Below are 19,924 nucleotides of genomic sequence, written 5' to 3'. Positions count from 1 at the left end.
TCAGATAAAAACTAAAAAAAAAATGTATTATTGAATTTCTTCTGGTAACAGCCTTAAAAAAGTAAGTGTACAGTAAACTATTAATGGGTGCAAAAAATAAATAGGTACGCTTAATGAAACCATATTCTATCCTCTCACCACGTAAAAATCAATAAATATTAATATATTGTATTAATATAATACAATATATTTATTATATAATTATAATAATGTATTCATAATGTAGAATATAGCTAGGTACCGTTTAATTTATTGTAGGTACTATTGGATTTATTATTTTAATACATTTAATCGTAATATACAAAATAAAAATTCGAATAAAATAATTATAAGCAATTAAAAAATATCCTACTGTTATTGTTTATCATAAATTCATAATGCATATTTTTTACTTGACATATCGACAGTAAACTTATTATAGGTATGTTTATTTTTGAAAACATTAATAATGAAAAATTGTATTTTATAATATTAAAAACATGGTACTGAATAGTTTAAAATTATATTTTTATGGCAACGTTGCACTCGTTTTCGTATGCAATCTTGTGATGTTTTTCAAGGTCAGTCGGTAGAGTTGATATCGTACAGAATCGTAAATACGTACTCAATCTTGCCACCCCATTAATAAATCAACAAACGCACGCGCAATTGCAAAAAAATACTCACGTTATTCAGTTTCAGCTTGCCAGTTTTTGGTTTATCACTCTTGTAATGTCCGGACAATTGGTAAAGTACGGCTCTGCTTCTCCGCCGTCCGTATGCGTTACTAGCTGGTTCAGGTTCTTCAGGTTCGGCTTCCTCTGTACAAACACAAAATACGAATCGATGATGACAATAATATAATATGATCATAATAATATAGATCAGCGGTTATCAACCTGTGGTATGCGGGAAGCTCATAGGTGGTACGCGAAGAAAATCTACCTTTATAAAAAATTAATTTATTAACAAAATTCTATACATATAACATAAACGTATACATTATCAATAAGCAAAAAAATGGTCAGGTGGTACACAAAAATTTTCAAATTGTGTATGTGATACGTGACTATAAAAAGGTTGAGAACCGCTGATATAGACAATACAATTTTGTTAGCGTTTAAATAATAATAATAAAAATGTTATATATTATATAAAATATAAATCCTAGCAGTGTACCGCTTCCGGTCGGTCGTCGTATATTATTAGATAAAAGAATGTCGTGAATAATATACAAGACGCCGTGTGAAAAATATTATGTAATTCGCATAAAGGTTTAATATATAAAATATACATAATATGTGAAATATACACGAATTTCATATTTTATTTTTTTCCCTTCGTATTTCGAATTTTGACATGGAATGTGTATCACTAAACGTAATGGAAATTCGTCATAGTAAAATTTTTATTACCATAACATCGAATCAAATACGGTTTTGTGTCAAGTACGTGTATATACACCAAATGCCAGCGCATTTCACGTATAAGCGCCGAAATATAAAATTCAATTTATTTATTTGACAACGAAATCGGCTGAACGCCGTCAGTGATTGCTATTCGTGCATAGGAAAGACGAATAAATATTATAATTATATACTATATGCACCAGAAATGATAAAATGTGTATGGCACACATCGTCGTATTAATATCAATAACTTATATAAATGGTTTAAGGCCATATCTCAAAAATCATGTTTATATACCTACCTATAACGATGTAATAATATGATACTCATATTATAAATTAATTGAAAACAATAATTTATTCCATAGTAATAACAATATTCTTCCGCTAAACGTAAATTATTATTAGGTATTATAGGTGTATTGTTTGACTACCGGTCCGATGATAAAATACCAGCTAAGCTTATAGCAGTTAAAATTAAGGTTGTTTTTTATAATTTTTTTATATTAAAAAGTACCTAACACTAAATCGCATGTATCTACATTAGATGGAAGATACGTTTTATTATCAACAATTGCAGTCTGCAGTCCACTAGAGGATACGAATATTAATTGAACGTTCCATTTGATTTAAATTTTTTAATCGCTGTTTAAATAAAAAATAAATAATGTTCTTTACATTAAAAATTATATGATAGCAAATGAGAGGCTTTTATTGTTATTAAATAAATGTAATAACAATCGCTTTTTCAGTACCTATCGTGTAGAGAAATTAACAATTTTATATTTAAAAATAGCTTTCCCATTTGAGAGAGATTAGATATTCTATCAGTAAATAGCTCAACAAGAATCAACATTTTTTGAAAATTTTGTTTTGTATAAAAAATGCTAACACAAATATTTAGTGAAAATTTCCAATACCTACGGTTAATTTTTCCAATCATAAGTTTTCACGAAAAACCAAAATTTCAACAGAATACAATTTCTAGTTTTTCCATAATTTTTTTAGTTTTCTCGACGCTTTTTAAAACTACTAGGAGTATTTAATTTTGATATAAATATTTCACCAACTGGATTCATTTTCCTACCAGGCTATTTACTGAAATTAATCAAAACATTATTTCAACTATTTATCATGTAAACGGATGAAAAAATTCAAATAATCACGACGCTCAGAATCTAAATTATAAATTTATAGAATGAATATAACATGCAATATTCAAAATATTAATACTAGTTATTTAAAAAAACATCTCTAAAATCGATACCATATGGTTTGATACGATTTCGGAGTAATTTACATATATATTTTTTTCTTGGAAATAATGTCATTCCTTTAAACTCTTAAAGGGTGAAAAATTAAATTTATATTATATCAGCTGCCTACTTTCTTTATACGAATTTTAAACCCTGAGGTATGGAGGACATTGTCGAATTTATAAATTTTAATACGCTAAATTCCCAAGAGACTCCCATTGAATCAACACATTTTATTAATACATAATATGTAAACTATAAATACGTACTTCTGTAGTAATGTATAATTTATAAGTTGCAATAGGTAGTTATAATTATTGTAAGTACAGTAAACGGCTGGTACACGATTAATTAATATTAATCAAATGGTATTGATAATATTTTTTAAACAATAGATATAATTGTTATAAGCGATTGACATATTCAATTCATTTTAATGTGAATACCTTCGTTCATATAGTTTGTTGGAAAAGCATTGAAACCGGCACGTTTTTAGTAGGTACAAAAAAACATTGTTATAAGAAAAATTCTCATACTCTGTATAAAATGTTGCAAGTTTTTTTTTTATTTAAAATAATTGAACATTTTGCATGTCAGATCAAAGCCAAATTAAAAAAATTAAACTTGTAAAAATTAAAATATTCATTTTAATAAAAAAATATCAGTTTTTTAGGTATTTTTCTAGCACTATTTTTGAAAATGAAAGTTTTGCCTTGATCCAACTTAAAAGTAGTTCTGTTGAATAAAAAAAAAAAATCAAAATTTGAAATATTAATAAGCCATTAGAGATTTGCCTGTGAAGTAATTTTTGATACTTAAAAGCACAGTTAAACCTAAAAAAATCTTGGATAGTAAATTAGTGGGAAAATATAATGCTAATGATAGCAACTAAAATGTAAAATTTAATGTTAATATTTGATCGCCAAAAATAAAGTTTAAGTGATGCAAAATATTTTAAGAATTAAAAAAAAATATGATTTTCAGCTATATTTTAGGATTTCAAAGTTTAGATTTTCGATTTAAAAGAAAAATAGGGGGCCAAAAAAATACTGAATCATTCTGATCTCAATCGAAATCTCCAGTATTAATAAGGTTATCGATTACATTCTTGTTGTAGAAAAATGCCAGGCAATTTCGCAAATTGGAAGTTTGCGAGTTTTTGTAAATAATAATAATAATCATCATCTTAAACAAAGTATTTTCACATTTCATTTGATTCAGTGGTATTGTTCCTTTTTCTATTATCGTTTAAATAACATTCCAATCTTAAAATCACCTTTGATCAAATCTCAAGATTAAACGATACACCACAACTGATTGACAAAACTTCATTCGTATCGTGTCTTACATTAATAATCTAATCTAACAATTCTAATCATAATCCTACCGGCACTTCGAGTATATATTTAAATCTAAACATTTAACTCAACGTATACATTACTATGAAAAAACAACTAAGGTTATAAATGTATAAGTGCTAATATTAAGCTTTTAATTATTAATAAATAAAAAAAAAAACTTTCTTCTCTCATAAAAGCACTAGATTATTCCGATTGTATATCCGTGATATTTATCACAATATTTATCATTAAGCTGGTCGTATATTAAATAAAAATTTGAAATATTAGAAATTGTTAATAGCTAGTAGATTTTCAAGATATTTTGTACAAGGTTCTAAAATATCTGAATTATTAATATTAACATTTTTATTAAAATTCCACTATAAACAGATAAATAGCTAGTATTCATAATATGAATAATGTTTAGTAAATATAATGATGATAAGCTAAAAAGTATAAAATATGTTTCAATTTTTTACAGTAGCATTGAACTAGTCTGTTGCACATTAATGACATTAGTTAAATAAAGCATGAATAATGAAAATAATAAAGAAGAATATAAATATGTATATTATCATCACTTAAGTTGTAAAATAAGAGAAGTGTTAATAAATTATAAAAATATTCTAAACTTGTCAAAGGCATGCATTGTTGGTTTTTAGATATATGTATAAGTACATTAAACATAACTTGAGTATGAAAATAGATTTTCCTGAATGTTAGTTTCCAATAATAATATAATAATAACATCGTTTATGATGTACGAGTACATAAAAAAAGATAAATATAATATTTTGTAGAATTTCTTTACTTAATACCTAGTCAAGATTATACTAATGCTTACAGATATATTTATAATGATTCTGAAAAAACTAGTTAAAATAGTTGGAAGAAAAATATTTTAAAACAAATATGTATAGGTAACTAAGCGATCACAGTAAAGAATAAAGATGCTCGATTTAATATTTCGTTCAGTTTCTTTACTTAAAAGTGGAGCATAAACCAATAAAAACAACATAATATGCACGTAGAAACACTTAATATGATTACAGGAAAAAATATAAAACAGTTTAACAGTAAATATTTTATTTAATTTTTTTAATTTTAATGATTAACTAAACGATTATAATAGAGTGTTAGATGCGTTGTAATAGGTTTTTAAAATTTACGTTTTATTATGAGTTTATGGTTTATATTCAGCTGATTACAATTTTTAGTAGATCATCACTTTTGTGATGGCTTGGGGACAAAAATAATATGTGATACTGTAGTACTTAATAAAATAAGTGATCCGGCAGTGGTGACATTTTCTAAAAGACCTGGATTAAATAATTTATTTTGATGCTTATTTAAATTGATTTATTATTATTTGTATAATATTCGAAAACAAACTAATACTATAAGTTCACTAAATAATTCTTGTATTTTTTATTATTATTATTTTCATTAATATAACTCAAACTATTTGTTTTATGATATAAGTATTTTTAAATCTATGCAATTAATACACATACAATATTATAACGAAAAATTATTAATCATAAATTCCAACTGTTAACATAAGTTATTTACGTTATGTATAATTTATTTTTGTAATAATATTTAAAAGTATATAAATATTAGTTTGAAAACAAAAACCCGTCACTGACTCAAGATTCGGGAATGCTGCGTGTCGGCGTTTAACAAAAAGGAATGTATCAAAGTTATAAAAGCACAGTTCCAGAGAAATACGTAGGAATATAGAAATGATTTTCAAGCGATGTTTGTCAAATAACAAGAAATTTGGTTTATCACAGATAAAAATATATAGGCCCACGTAGCAATTTATTTTTAAGTATGAAAAACATGGATTTGCAGTCGATATCAGTTTTGGGTATTATTAAAACGTTTGAAAAAATAATTACCCTTTCAGGGGAAAGTGAAGCATTAATGATTTTATAAGCTATTATTTTTATAATGTTCCAGTATTAAGTATTAACATTGTGAAGTTTCAAACTTATACAAAAGAATCCTTAAATATATCAATGTTAGTACATAATATAAGTACCAACGTAAAAATAATAAAAATAATTATTCTTATAAAATATTTAAAAAATAGTTTGAAATTAAAATATAAGTTTTTTTCGAAAATGGATAAACAATATGTTCTCCCCAAAAAATTATATTTTTAAAAATGAAAATTAATTCATGATGCCTAACGACAATGATACTGAACTTTTTATAATATTTATAATTATAATTAATTATGCTTTAAAATATTACGTATTTGGTAATAATTATCTTAAAAATATATTTTTATTTTTGGCTTTTCACGAGCTATTTAGACTCTTTACCGCTAAAACTATTTCCTTCCATCGTTCTCTATTGTATGCCTGTTCCCAGTCCCCTCCAATTTCTTCTAATAATTCTTTTCCGCGGCCTTCCCCTTCTTATCTATCCTTTTATCAAAAATTTGAATGCTCCTTCCAGTACGCTTCCATCGGTTCGCCACACATAGCCTGCCTATTCTATCCTTGTTCCTCTAGTAAATTGGATCCCATCTTCTCTTTTGTAAAGCTGGTATAGTTCGGTGTTAGTTCTTATTTCCTATTTCTGTTCCGCATTGTTGAATACGGGTCTGTAAATTTTTTTAAGAATTTTTCTCTCGAATAGACGTAGTTTTCCATCATCGCCTTTTGTCGTTGCCTATGTGGCACATGCATATGTCAATACAGGGCAGATGTAACTTATGTATAGAATATATTCTTTTGTTTCCATGACAACAGCTTAGATTTAAAGAGGGTTCTTAGTGCATAAAGTCATCGGTTAGCAGCGTCCAATCTGGTATATATCTCTCCATGCATGTCGTTTTGGTTATTTAGAGTAGACCCGAGGTATTTAAATTCTTGTACTTGTCCGAAGATGTTAATTCCGACGTGTAGGTTACTATTATCACCCCCCCCCCCCTCGTTTACCTTAATGCATTTAGTTTTTCCACTGTCAATTGTTGAGCCAATTATTTTCCTATCTTTATTAGTAATGTTCTTCAACAGTACTCTATTAATACACTCATGCGAATTTCCAATAACTACTATATCATAGTCTGCATATGCTAGTAGGAATTTTCCTTCATCAAGGTTCAATGTCTCAGTTCACGATAACTTGCTTATTACACTCACCAATGCCAGAGAACTAGTTACATCGCATCTCTTTGCTTCAATTTATTATTTATTGTGAACGAAGACGATATCTCGTTGTTCACCTTGACTTAACTGCTGGTATTTGTGTCACACAGTTTTATCATGTTGATTAATTTAGTTGTTAAACCAAAGTTTTTTCAGAATTTCCATAGTCTTTCTCTATCTATTCTATCATATTAACGTACACACTACACTTATTATTCTATATATTTGATTGGGTAAATTTAAATTTTTAGTCGAGTAGGTAGTCAATTATTGTCATTTCTAAGTAAATAGTACCACGTGCAATTTAAAAAAATACAACTTGTTAGAGTATGTAATTTAAGTACATTCCTATTTTAAACAATATAGTTATCAATTCAAACACAAAGACCGCGTATTTCCTTCGAAGAAAATACGTTCAACATACATACGATTGAGTATAAGTAACATAATTGTATATAAATAATAATCAATAATTATATCTAAACAATAAAATTTTGATAAATAATTTGATATTGAACAATTAGTTGTGGTTATTTTTTTTTTAAATTCATTTTATTAAGTTATATTAAAGCATTTGTCTGTATAATATTATACTAAGCATAAGTTGAGAAATGATATTTTTTAATATCACATAATAGATACTACAGAGTAATTCACAAATAATCCTAACGACTTTTTAGCTTGACGTAGAAATACAGGTATTTATTGATATCCCAATATTTGTAAATTTTTCATAGGTAGCTACCGGTAACGATTGTCCTTTGGAGATCTATAACTTTTAAAAGTTCTATGTTTTAAATATTAGGACCATATTAGATTCTGAGCGGAGCGATGATGTGTGTTTTTATTTTTTATTTAATTTAATTTTTTTTTTGTGTCTGTCATCACGTTTTGGGGTAGTAAAAGTGCTTCGTTTTTGACTTCAGTACCTCGTTCGATCAGAAAGTGAATCTAGTTGGTTAGCCTAACCTAACCTAACCTAACCCTACTTTGGGGAGGGGGGGGGGGGTCAAAAGTAAAAAAAATTCAATATTTTTCTAAATAATCGGGATCACAAATTAAAAATTAAGGGAAAAACGGTAAATTATACGCAAAATCAGTTTTCGATAAAATTGATTTTGGTTTTCGATGTAACATTAAAACAAATGACCATAGATACATGAAATTTTCACCAAATGTTTATATAAGTATATTCTATCCACTATGCAGTTTTAAAAAATGTACGACTTAAGTTGAACTATTCATAGGTATTTGCAATTTTCGATCATTATCAACCTGGGTAGAAAAGATTAAAAATTTAATACAAGGCTCTTAACATATTGTTGCAATAGCAGTTGAAAAATAAAATAAATTCATAGTCACAATTTTTTTTTACAAGCTTTTAAAGTTTGAATTTTGACAACATACGTAAAAATCAAGAAAATTTGCAAATTATTTTAAGCTAGAAATTCATAAAAATTTTATTTTTAAAATTTTTTGTAATCTATAATATATCCTAGACAGATAAACCATCTCCGCCCAGAATCGTTTTTGTATACAATGATACCTATCATTGCATTCAAATTTAACCTACCCTAGTCAGAAGTCCACCCCACCCCCTAATGTACAGCAGAGTGATACTCACTTACCAGCTTTTTTTTTTATTGTAAATTGTAATAAAAATGATTTTTCTAAAGTACCTTAATAATTCTAAAGAATAGCTTATGAATTATTTATCCTTGAATTGATTATAAGATGTTTAAAAGATAAACATATGTGCTGTAATGATTTGAAAATTATTTGCTACATAATTAATTTAAATATATTAAAAATTGCATAGTTTAATAAAAGTATTCAATTAAATATTATATGTTTTATTTTTATCTTATGAAAACCATTATGAAATTGAAACAATTAAAAAATACTCGTTCAAAATGCGATTTAGAGATATCAAAATTTTTAGAAAAATCATCTACACATACAATGTAAAACAAAAAATTGCCGTTCTCATTTGAAAAATAAGTTTGAATCAATTTAAAGCACTTTAAAATGTTGTTATAAAAAAATTTTAGCAATTGAAAACATTGTATGCTCGAAAATTCCAAAAACTAAAATTTAATTAAATTCAGTTAAAGTAGGGATGTCGAGTATCTGGAATATTAGCCAGAATAATATTATAACAAGATATAGCTTTAAAATATATAAAAATGGGTTGTAATTTATACATTATAATGTGATATCAACAAAGAATTGTTGGCATTGTGTGGTTTTAATCCAATAAATATTTGTTTTTTGATAATAACATTTTAAAAGTATACCACGCCTGCACCTATAGACATTTTTCTCTCATTATAAAGTAATCAAAATAAAGATAGTTTAATAATAGCACCGTTTCAGGGATGAACCTAGAAATGAAAAAGTTGGGATGGACACAGCATAATATGTACTATATATCTATATAATATATATATATTATATATATATGGAGATTGGGCCCTAGGCCTCTACAACAATATTTTTTTCTACCTTATGATTTATATTTATTATTTTTTTTTTTATATATTCCAAAAATGTTATACTTCTAATACAGTTATACATATGACTAAGATTGATCTGATAAAATTAACGTAGCTGCGTTTGTATGTGGCATTTTGAACGAGGGTGAATAAAAAAAAAATATATAATACAATAAATATAAAAACATCAGTAGTAAAAATATACTAACATTTAAAAAATGAAATAAAATATTTAAAAAAAGGATGCATTTACTGCAATATGTTCAATATATCATATTTTGAATATGATGATTATATTTTATATATTTATTAAGATACTTAGAAAAAACTTTAAAAATTAATAATATAATATTTATTTTAAAATGAGTTAAATATTTTGGGTGACTACGTAAAAAGGTTCTGGTTTATAGTTAAATTATAAAACCAATTATTATAATGTACATAATATAAGTACACAACTATTTTCTAATTTATTTCAAACAATCAATGAATACGGCTGGTAAAACCAGTATATAGAAACGAAGAATGCTATTTATTTTCAACAAAGTTATTGACCATTAATAATAAACAAGATACCTATTAGCTCAAACCCAGGTGTGAAACATGCAACTGCGAACTCACCGTTAATCATATATTCCTAGAATGCCCCACTTACCATAACGCCAGATCAAAAGCAAGCATAAACACCTCCTCACTCAAAGACGCACTCGGACCAGGACAAGAAAAAAACATAGTAAACTTTATCAAGATGGCCGACCTCACAACCAACATATAAGACAAGAACCAAAGACAGCACATCACAACTATCAAATCTTCATTATATTTATAAATTAAACGTGTAAACCATTGTAGGCTAATAAACCTTTGTATTTGAAGCCTTTAATTAATAATAAAAAATAAAAAAAGATACCTATTTTACTATTTATCATATTATCACAAAATTAAATAATAACATAATCGTATAAATACAATAATAATTTATTAATCATATCATTGTATCATATTATTATTATTATCATTATAAACAAAAATGATGAATAAATGAATAAATCTCTTTAAGAAAACTGTTGCTAGATTAAAAAGCTATAAATCATGATACAAAGTTCCTCATAAATTTTAATTATTAAAATAAAAAATTTAATATAGATTCAAAACTTTTTTGTTAGCGTATTAAAAATTTGCAAATTATATTGTGTTTAGTAAAAATGTATAATATAGTATTTTTATAGCTAGGATTAAAAATGTAACACATGTGGTTTCTTTTGAGTGGTACCTACAATTTTGTTTTTATAGATATTTGAACTTAAAACTTTAATGAAATTTATATTTAAAAAAAAAGATTATCAATTATGGTTTTATTGTAATTATAAAATATTAGCGAGGACTTGAAATGTAAACGTACATAACTATATTTTGGTATAAACGACGACATTCTTAGAATATTTAGATTGGTTTTAACCATTGCCTATTTATAAGGTATTACTGATAGTAAAACAAATTACTATAAAAAATAATATCGATGCTAATATAAATATAACATAATGTACACTTATAATACGTATCTACTCAGAATCGGTTAACATCATGTAATAATTTATCATTAAATTTGATACTGTCAAATTTGTTCGCATTTTAAAACAATTAATTAATAAAATGAAAAAAAAAATATTGAATTTAAATTTAAAATATCCATTTATCACTTTAATAGTGTGACCCACTCAATGACGAGGTTCACTCAACTCTACTGTACAGAGTGTACAGCAGAGCGGCTAACAACCCTCTTCCACCTTTTTAATATACCTAACGAACTTTTTCAAATTCAGTGTTTCCTTCTAATATAATTATTCTTTGTTTTTAAAAAAATATTTTAATACAATTTTATTCAAAGTCAATCTAAATAAAGAGTGTATGTTATTTAGCTCATCGATAGACTTTCGATTACATTGCATAATTATTGTGGCTGGTGTAATAATTTAATTCGTAATCAATTTTATTTCTAAAGTTTTCATTAGGTTTACTAGAAAAGTTTTAATTACAATAGTATTGTTTGGATTTTTTCGAATTATTCTTTTTGAAGTACAAGGAAAGAACTAATTTAATAATATAATCCTATTTTCTAAAGATCCAATATCCTTCCGTGTACTCCCATATAATATATTGATTATATTATAATGGTATACCTACCCATATAAATATATATATATATATTTATCAATTGTATCACAAGAATAAATTAATCTAAGATTATTTAAACACATATTTCACAAATAAGATAAAAATGCAAATAAAATCACGGTTTAAAAATTATATTCTCTCAAATTTGAACAACTTTTTTAAAATTATTTGAGCCTATCGTTGTTTATTTTTAGAATACGTTCGGTACTATAACAATTCACGTACATATGAATAATGTAACAATATTAATATGATTAATTCGGTTTTGTTTAAAATTTGACTACCATAATTTAATTTCATAATGGTTTATAAAATATTATCATGAGTGTTAACAGCAGTTTCAATTTGTTTTGTGTCTAGAATGCTATTACGAGTAAGGTTACTGTGTTTAATTTCATACGCTGAAAAGAACATTGTAAAGCATCGAACTTTGATTGAACTTGTAATATTTTCAATGTATGCGTTGGGTTTAATAATATACATTGCTACCTATAAAGTATCAAACACTTTTTTTGTTTAGCCGATTAAAAATCGTAAACATCAGCTTTGATCACTATTATACGTATATTTTACTTCGTCGAGTCAATGGAAACATATTATTGTGTTGCTTACATAATATAACCTACAAATTTCTGGTAAATAGAGTTCTCCATGATTAAATAAATTTAATAATGGAACACTAATGGGATAATCAATACGAATTAAACCCAAACTAGTATTATCCTAAAATAACACAGTTTATACCTATGTATAACTTAGAAATACACCTAATTTTAAATAATTTCTATCAAAATATTTTTACGACGTCAGAAGATTAAATCACATTTTCTATTTTTAAATCCACTAATAAATAATAGCAAAATCTCTATCCATAAATAAAATTATTTTATATATATTTTAACCATTATATAATCCATACCCACCTCAATCGCCAATATCATATTTAAAAATGTCTGCAATGAGTGACTTCTCTCTATGTATGTAGAGAACTTTAAAAAAAAAAACCTTATACCTCAGAAATAATTATTTTTAAAAAAATACCATTATCCACATATAAATTTATGAATTTTTAAATGATAGATATAAATAATATAATTGATTAATTCGCTAACATTACATATAGAACTATGCTATATAATATTATAAAAGTAGAACAAAGTGCCAATTTTCCGTATCTGCACTAAATTATTGAACAAATTACAAACAGGATAGTTTAAGTTACTATAAAATCCAATCATAAAGTTATCAGTCGTCACGTAATTTGATTTTTACGCAGACCGGTTAACCATACAGCATAATAAATCATTTGAGTTGCAAACTGTAAGTTCGTATAATTTTTTTAACATATTGTTATTTATGTGCTCGTAAAATTAATATTTTTATGAATATAGTCAAAATGTACCAAATATAACATAGTTTATAAATAGTTATAGATTGTATATAAGTGACATTATCTTAATAATCATGTCCTTGATGAAATATAAATTTATAATATTGTAAAAATTAAGGATGAGACAAAAATGTCATATTTTTCAAAGTTATATTTAAACTATTTATGGGGAGCATTTTCTAATTTTAACATTCTCAAAGAGTAAAATCTGTGTCCAATATTCTACAATAATTGAAATACCTGACACAAAAATGTTGAGTGGCTTTTGTTAGGAAAAAAAAGTAGCAGTTGTTACTATGGTATCATTCCAATAAGTCTTTCGCTTCACTTAAAAACTGAAGCACCGTGACGGGCGTGACGGCATATCTAAATGTATAAATAGTTTTTTTTTATGTATTTTAAATATTTTATGTTCAACGGTTAGTTGAAAACGGTTAGTTAATGATATACAAATTTTTGGTATTCGTAAGACCACAAAAAACGCATCAGTTAATAACGCATCGTATATCTACGCATTTTGTTTTTATTCTCCGTAAGTATATCTACCTACCAGTGGCACATTTACTATTTTCGTTTGGGAGGTGATATATAAAAAATCAACTCATCGGATGAATTATTAACAGTCCCCTCCTCGGTCCACGGGTTCCTTTATTCGTTTTATTACATTTATGAAAGGTATACTTTCATAATATATATGCTACCTATGTTTTCAATTAAATATGTGATAATTTTTAACATGATATTAGGCACTTGTCTCAAAAATTTTAATTTTCAAATTCATAATTTAATACTTATATTATAAAATAATAACCATTTTTGGGGGGTTTTCGGGAATTTCATCTAACACTTTTTCTACATCAATATAGTTATCACAATGGCCAACGGATGCTTATGCTTATTATTACTAAACTATTTAGCCTATTCTAAATTTTAAAAAATAAAACTAATTTAGTCGAACTACAATGATGATATAAATTAAAGTAGGGCGAGCTTCGTATTCTAACGAGAAATAAGGAATAAAATGTTCATATATGTCATCTACTATACAATTTAACACTGTACATTAAATTAAAACATAAAAAAAGAAAAGAAAAAAGTCCCTCGGGGTGATGTAACACACCTACCCACAATGGTATTAATTGTTTAAATTTTATTTTAATGAAATCCGCATCAAAACGAGAAAAGAGATCACGTGCGTATAATCAAGATATGAGGATTTGTAATAATTAATTACGTATTATAACTACAAGTGTCATCAATCAAAACTCATCACGCGGTGTATCACAACATTTATTATAGGCTAACAATGAGGCAAGGCTACAGACGTTCCATCTCTGCCACCGTTAAGCCTTGATATTGATGATGATAATATTATACGAAATTTCCCGTTCAATTATTATGATTGTATGATTTTGTGGCAAAGTCGACTCAGTGACAGACTGAGGCGAAAAACCCTTTTGCCCAAAGAAACGACAAGACTATAAGATTTATTGTCGAATGCATATTTAATAGCTCGCGAAAAGCTTCATCGCAATGCACAGAGGTTGATAAATTTAAATAGGTATGCGTGTATAATAAATGATAAAAACATTGAATAAGTTTTGAGGTATTTTAAGAGTATATTATATAGTTTAGGGCTGCAAAACGCCTCTACGATGAACCAGTGATTTACCACTTTATAATAGTATATTATCGTGCACCTATTAAAACCGATATATATATTATGAGTTTTGTTAAATATTTTAAATCACTAGATTTTTTCGCACCAATGGATATATATATATTATGAATAAGACGTTTATATAAATTATATTATTTAGTATAGTTTTTATTCTTTATTGGATGTACAATAAATCGAAAATTTGACATGGCGTGATGAAAATTGGCCAGTTAAAATAGCCGCAGATAGATAGACTACAATTTAAAATGCAATCATGCACCATGGTTAATATAGGTTGATTATATTTATATTACCTACAGGTTTATAACATAATATTTAAAATTATTATTGAACGATATGTGTTGATCCACGGTTGGATATTGATAAGCTCGATGAATACATGCATCTATTAAAATACATAATAATTGAAAAATATTATATTTCATTAAACACAATCCTTATATACTTTAATCATTAATTATCTATTGGGTTTTATTAGTTTACCCAACACTATTTGAGGTAATGCAAAGTAACAAAATGTCATCTATATATAATAGTAAACGATCACTGCACATAATGCATTACACTTAGTCCCATAGGATAAATATTCTACGGTACAACAATGAGAGGTGTGAACGACTATTTTAAGCAACTATAACGGTTTTCATTTTTTTTTTTATCTCATCTTCTATCTGTTGTAAAAATATTTTATCGGACTTTCGTTTTTCAAAAAAAAATTACATTTACAAATTGCCTTTTCAAGCGTCCTCTTGAAAGTCATTTATGAATACAGTGAACCTTTTTCATTGGTATATGCATCGATATAATAATAAAAACATCTGCCAAAACTTTATACAACACTATAGTTGTATTATGTACTGTTAACAAATATTAAAACTTTATTCACGTAAACGTCGAGGGGAACTGTCTAGTTTTGATTCATTACTCAGTTTCTGTTGAAACAAATTAAGTCCATTTAACCTGAACACTGTCAACGGATGTGAAACATCTGTACGTGACGTGATCGACCTTTTAATGGCATTGATGTCTTTAACTGATAAAACGAATAGGTAAGTAAATAAATTTATATAGTAATAATGATCATGCTAATAATAATAATAATACGAACGAGAAAAATGGCACATGCACGTAAGAGTATCGTTCGTACCTATAGGTATACCACATAGGTAGGTACCGATATTATTCAAAAACATTAAATGTGCCTACATTAAAATAATGGAACAAAAAATAAAAAGCAATAACTCATAAAATATCACAATTATTTACTGTGTAAGAACTTATGTTTAAAATAATATTATGACATTTTTTTGTGTATATAAACGTTAATATAATCGATTTTTTAGTTAATATAGTTTAACATTTGATAAGAAAAAAATTTACTACACAGGTCATCGTTTCTCAGCCTGTGGTACGCGGAATACTCTCAATGGTATTCTAAATAAATAGCCCTTCATAAAAAAAAAATTACAATGAAACATAGTGAATAGTTATTCACATAAAATATTATCTGGTTTACTCGATGTTAATGATAATATACAAAATTGTCCATATCTTATTTTGTTTTTACGAATTAAATTCTTATAATATTATCATCATTTTGTAGTTCCTAATAAATTACAATAATGTATACACGTTTTTTTTTTATATAAGCAAAGAAGCATTTATTTGGTCATGTGGTATATGAAAATTGTTTAAATGTGTAGGTGGTACGTGAATATAAAAAGGTTGACATGAGTAGTTAATTATAATTACATTTGTCACATAATTTTGGCAAATATTACGATCTTACACTCCATATTTTGAACTGAATATTTAGTTATCTGATTTCTGTTTGGTGTAATTTATGATAGAATGCTTTTTATTATATTTTAATTTTAAAGCTAGTTATAAATATTTTAAAATTGTTAATTGTTTGTATATCTAAAAATACTTACAAATAGTTTTAAAATTGAAATATAATAAAAAGCCCATGAGATGCACTGGATAATAATTTTGCCTTTAATTTTTATAATAGGTCAATTCACTCTAAATTTTAAACTAATAGAAATCAACGCGGTTTTCTGAACGTAAAATTTGGTATGCTACACACTTGTACGACGGAGACAACACATAGTGGTGTTGGGCGTTGGCGTCCTCTTAAATTGTGTACCTATAGCTGTATTACTCGGATGCTAGATAATATGCCATGCACAAAATAAACGGAACAAGATTATGTATACATGCAGGCATATTTATCTGCCAACCATAAAGAATCGTCACCAAATGTTAAAATCGAAAATGGCAATGGTTGCCATGGCAACAGATGGATACGTAACGTGGTTATAAGGTAATCTATACGTAATAATATATGAAAACCTAAAACTTATTATTAAACAAAAAAAATCAATTGATTATGTAATACACAGTAGTTGACAACCCGATAATAAATTTAAAACTTTGAACGGAATTTAGTTTACGATAAGTCACTCAAAACAGTAAATACATTTTATTAACACTGTTAATTATTATTAAATAGATAACGGAAAGAATAAAATATATATCTATAATATATTAGTATCACGTTTAGTCAAAAATAATGAAACATTTAAAACTTTTATCCTTTAATTATTACTATATTGTAATATATCGTATACTTTCTGAATTTATGAATGAATAGACAAAAACAATAATAATGGCTTTAATAAATTCATCGGTATGGTTATTACTTATCATGATATATACTTGGAGAATATCAACTTCAGTGCTGCCCACAATTATCCAACAGTCGTTTATCATTAAAAACCAAATTCATTTGGATGTTCAGCATATAACAACGTGAAAATGTAACTGTGTACCCGTTTACACGATGTATAGATAAAATATTATGGAAACCTTAAACGTGTCATTAAACAATATAAAATCAATTGATTATGTAATGCAATAGTTTACAACTAAATAATTAATTTGAAAATTTGAACGTACGAGAATAGTTTTTAAGATTATCAGCATTTTCAAGACACTCACATAACTACTATTAAATATTAATACAATATTATATTATCATTAAAAAAAACGAACGGAATAAATATATAATACCATTGATTATATAAACTAGTTTATATAATAAATTTAGATAATACCTATAGTATAACTGTTTAGTCCAAAATCACAAATCTTTTAATACGTGTGTAGCTTTTAACCACTCGACAGACGACTATACATTTTATTATAATCTTTTGTAAAGACAAAAACAATAGGTACCTATAGGTAAGATATTAATAGGTAGCGTTACTATTCATATTATTATATTCTAGAATTGGATAATATCAACTTCAGCGCCAGTCAGATTATCATTTAAAACTGCAATCGTTGGATTTTTAACTCGTTTTCAAAATATAACAACGTGTATACAGAACAGTGGAATCCTATCATGTACACGTGTACTCGATCATTACATAATATATTATGGAATCCTAAAACTTATTGTGGAACAATTAATAATCAATTGATTATGTAGGTAGGTGCCTTATGCAATAGTTGACGACTCGATGATAAATTTATAAGTTTGAACAAACGAAAATGGTGTTTACGATTATTAATATTGTAAGACACTCACAAATATTAATAATATTTACTAATGTTTTTATTAACATTAAACGGGTAACGGCTCGAATCAAATGTGTATTAGGTTTATGGCCGTTTGTTCGTAAATCATAAAAACCTTTCTCACTCGATAATAAAATATATTTTAATCTATCGAATGTACAAAAATAATAAAGTAAATATTAATCGGAACCGTTGTTGTTCGTTTAATTATTATCATTGTATAGACTCAGGGAATATCGACGTTAGCGTGCGTGACAAACTGACAACTGCGCATAGCTGGATTATGATTTAAAAAAAACCGCAACTGTTTGGATGTTCAACGCGTTAAAAAAAAAATTTTTATGTGTATTATACTTCAAAAATATATGGAGTTCGATCGTGTACGAGTATTTACGCGAGTGCATTTTATTCATAGTTCGCTAAATAACAAACAAGGGAAATAATATATTGAATTTTAATTTGTTACAATATAACACTATTATATTTTAATAAAATGCATTTTATGTAATCAATTTAAATACTTAATAATTACTCCAAATATTGACTGATATGCTCGTACTACAATCGAATACTATGTTATTGTCCCAGATATATATTTTAAATCATATCTCATGTAAACGGTTCGTTGAATTATGTATTATTATATAACATATAGTAGTATATACCTATAGAAACTGGTGGTAGTATTGCGATGAACAGTTTCTACCCGTTTCTGGTTTTTGAACAAGAAAAATAAAAAAGGTAGTATATATCTATATATTATGGCTATACTTATTAATCATTTCAAATTATAACCAAAAAATGAATGCAGTTGTAACAGTATTATTTTGTACAATATACAGTTAACTTATTAGTTCAACCCGAACCAAGCCGTATAGTTGTCAATACATTAAATTTAATTTTAAAAAAAATTCTAAGATAAAATGATAAATCATATGCATAAAGTAACATATATATACGTCGTACGTTTAAAACTCTAACTGCGAAATTAATTTTTTCATGTCAGCATAGTAATTTAATATAATTGAAGATTTTTGTTGCTATATTAGATGTAATATTACTTGTTTTTTTTAATTCAGTAAGTTGGACTAAATGTATTCTAAAAGCATCGTTTGTAGATACAAGTTACAAATCTACAATTATAAATAAATGCAGGAGAGTGGTATGAATATTCATGGTGAATATAGCTTAATTTGTTTAAATTTTAAAAGAATTTAGGTTTAGAAGAAGCAGCAGTGTGTCGTTCAACTAATAAAATGAGATAACTATTCGGTATAATATTAATATTTTTCAATCCATCGGACACTTCAAGGCTTTGGAATAATTATAAGAACAATTTTTCGGATAATATCCGGCGACAATACCATAGAAAACACATGGAAAATAATATAACAAACGATGAAATTTATAATAAATGTTTGGTATTAATTGAAGATTTTGTTTTGAATCT

At 26.2% G+C, this 19,924-nt stretch overlaps 1 protein-coding gene across 4 annotated transcripts in view; it reads right to left on the bottom strand.

The window, feature by feature from the left end:
- Elk (Eag-like K[+] channel) overlaps positions 1–19,924 on the bottom strand; it is a 231,636-nt gene that overhangs the window by 98,541 nt on the left and 113,171 nt on the right. For all 4 annotated transcript variants that reach the window (XM_089221973.1, XM_089221972.1, XM_089221975.1 and 1 more), the window contains exon 5: positions 667–800. In XM_089221973.1, coding sequence (XP_089078099.1) covers positions 667–800 — 134 coding nt within the window. The remainder of the gene's footprint in view (positions 1–666; positions 801–19,924) is intronic.

The sequence above is a fragment of the Diuraphis noxia genome, unplaced genomic scaffold (genome assembly GCF_037042655.1).
Source record: "Diuraphis noxia isolate RWA-SAM2 unplaced genomic scaffold, SU_Dnox_SAM2 contig0003, whole genome shotgun sequence".
Lineage (NCBI taxonomy): Eukaryota > Metazoa > Arthropoda > Insecta > Hemiptera > Aphididae > Diuraphis > Diuraphis noxia.
This window is presented reverse-complemented; position numbering and strand designations above follow the sequence as displayed.